The 2,958-nt window shown below is 39.6% G+C and overlaps 1 protein-coding gene across 2 annotated transcripts in view; it reads right to left on the bottom strand.

Annotated features, from left to right (window-relative positions):
- The window catches only part of Nup160 (nucleoporin 160), a 62,112-nt gene that overhangs the window by 49,783 nt on the left and 9,371 nt on the right, over positions 1-2,958 (bottom strand). For both annotated transcript variants that reach the window (XM_021183053.1, XM_029474348.1), the window contains exons 6-7: positions 2,262-2,376; positions 1,234-1,392 (exon numbers count right to left, since the gene is read on the bottom strand). In XM_021183053.1, the coding sequence (XP_021038712.1) occupies positions 1,234-1,392; positions 2,262-2,376 (274 nt within the window). The remainder of the gene's footprint in view (positions 1-1,233; positions 1,393-2,261; positions 2,377-2,958) is intronic.

The following is a 2,958-nucleotide window of genomic DNA, read 5'->3' as shown; positions in this document are numbered from 1 at the left end:
AAAAAAAAAAAAAAAAACCAACCAAACAAACAAAAAACACAATAGAACTTAAAGCCACAATAACTCCCTAAAGAATTAGAATTCACCAATTTACTGTGGTATCTGTTATAGTAAAAAGAAATGTTTTATTAAAAAAATTATCTATCCTGTTATATATTTATCCTGTTAAAAATTTATCCTGTTATATATCTATCATTACAAAAGTGCATACTAAGTAGCAAAGTAAAATGTGTACTGTTGAATGTAGCCCAAACAAAACAACAAAATCCAGAAAATTCCAGTTGAGTGCATGAGTTTCTCAAATGACTTGTGACAAAAGTGAGTTTATTCCAGTTTTTTCCTTCTGGACAGTCTTACGATGTCCCTCAGTGTGGCCTTACAACCATGGCAATCCTCTTGCTTCAGCCTCTGAATGCTGGGATTAAATATATATTACAAGCCCAGGCTTATTTAATTTTCATTAATCTTATTTCTTATTTACTTAGTATTTGTGTATGTTGTACCATGTGCCAGGTCACTCAGAGAACAATTTTAAGGAGGTTCTCTTCTACTGTGTATGTCCTAAAGATCTGATTCAGGTTGTCAGGCATGAAGGTAAGTATCTTTACCCACTAAGCCACTGTATCAGCCCTGTTATGAGAATTTCCACTGTGGAGAATGAGGGGTAGGGTCTCAGGCCTCAAATAGGGAAAGCTCAGCAGAGCCCAATCAGACTTCCAAGCAGGACAAAAACCTAGCCTGCGGAATGAGAGCTCCAATAAGTAGGGGAGACACATTCTGTCTGTTAGGATTACAGTAAGCCTGTGCAAGTGCTGCTACACAGAATGCACATTACCATGCCAAACGCACGACAAACGGCTATTTATTACTTGATTACACTATTGTATACATTCTGCATGCTTCAACTATAAACAACACCAGGATCTAGGTGGTGAACAATTATTTCTAAACATTAATTTCAACATAACAACTTCCTAACACACTAACACTTGCATTCCTTTTCAGGAATTTTATCTTCTTCACCTAGATTTTCCCTTAAACTTCCCTTTAATCCTTAGCACCCCCCGTTTCCCAATTTTCTAATTCATAGATCAGCACAAAGCCCAAGCACCCTTCGGACAACTTAATATGTTCAAAGTTGAAGTGGACTCAAACTTAATTTTGATATCCCAAAATTAATCCACAGAGAAAATTCACACACACTCATCCCCCCCCCCCCCACTCATTTCATACCTGTCCTCGTTTTGGAGCATGCATATATATTCCTAGGTAGAGCCCCATGGTAGGGGAATACGCAAGCCGTAATTTATGTCCTGTTCCTGCAGTGAGCCGAAGGTCTTTGTTTACAGGGACATATTCCAGCATGTCAGCCACCATCAGGCACATTTGGTCCTACCCAAGAGAAGAGTTAATAGGTGATGTTCCAAGAATACTGAGGCTAAAAATACATCCTTAGCTTTTCAAAAAAAAAAAAAAAAGTCTGGCAGAGGCACATCCATTTAATCCTAGAATTTGGGAGGTAGAGGCAGTTGTATCTTTGTTAGTTCCAGGAGAGCCAGAGCTACACTGCAAGACCTTGTCTCAAATCAGAAAACACTACCAGCTTGAAAATCATCTTATCGACATGCATTAATTTTTTCATAATTTTATGTGTATGGATAGGTATCAGTGTACACCTATGTGCCCAGTGCCTTTGGAAACCAGAAGAAGGTGTTGGATTGCCTGGAAATGGAGTTACAGGCAGTTATGAGCCACCATATGGGTTCTGGGACTTGAACTACAACCCTCTGGAAGAACAGCCAGTGCTGTTAACTACTGTTAGCCAGGGACATCTCTTCAGCCCCAACATGGATTTTAATATGAGTTGTAGAGATTAAAACCACCTGTTAACTCCAGTTCCAGAGGATCTGGCACCTTTTCTGACATCCCCAGGCACCAAGGATACGTGAATTACACATATTTGCATTTAGGCAAAATAGTCATGCACATAAAATAAGCCTAAGGAAAAAACCGTGAAGCAGTTGTTGCAGTTAAGTGAAGAATATATCTCACATTACCTCTTTACTCATATAGGGCCCATAATTCTCAAAATAAAAAATAGGAAAATGTACAGAAAATGTTAATTCAAATGTCAAGATCTGAAAGTAAGTCATAACTTTCAACCCAAAGGATCTAATCACCTTTAAATGAGGCAGCAGGACTGACCTCAATCCTTCCCACTTCATACTCACATTTAACTGATGCCAACTGTTAGTGCTTACCTTGTAAGACCACATCCGAAGTTTATGATCCTGACACAGGGCAAAAATAAAGGCATCATGTTCCACACAATGAACAGCGAGACTCAGGGCACGATCAGAAGGCCCATGATCACCCCTAAAAACAAAGGGCGGGCTTTAGACTCTCACTACTGCAAATAAGCGGATCATTCGAATTTGTGATTTAAAAGGTAAAATAAGCCGGGCGTGGTGGTGCACGCCTTTAATCCCAGCACTCGGGAGGCAGAGGCAGGCTGATTTCTGAGTTCGAGGCTAGCCTGGTCTACAAAATGAGTTCCAGGACAGCCAGGGCTATACAGAGAAACCCTGTCTCAAAAAACAAACAAACAAACAAACAAAAAGCCCCCCCCCCAAAAAAAACAAAAACAAAAAATAAAAAAATCTCTTAAACTGGGCGTGGTGGAGCATGCCTTTAATCCCAGCACTTGGGAGGCAGAGGTAGGTGGATTTCTACAAAGTCTACAAAGTGAGTTCCAGGACAGCCAGGAATACAGAGAAACCCTGTTTCGAACCCCCCCCCCCGAAAAAAAAACCCCAAAAACAAACAAAAAAAGTAAATGGATATTCTTAGTAGAAAGAACATGATATCCACCTGCCTCCTAAACGCTAGGATTAAAGGTGTGTGCAACCACACTAGGCTATTAGATCTTTATAAAAATAACACTTTTTTTTTTTTTTT

The sequence above is a fragment of the Mus caroli genome, chromosome 2 (genome assembly GCF_900094665.2).
Source record: "Mus caroli chromosome 2, CAROLI_EIJ_v1.1, whole genome shotgun sequence".
NCBI lineage: Eukaryota > Metazoa > Chordata > Mammalia > Rodentia > Muridae > Mus > Mus caroli.
The sequence above is the reverse complement of the archived record's forward strand: the minus strand, read 5'-3'. Positions and strand labels throughout refer to the sequence as shown.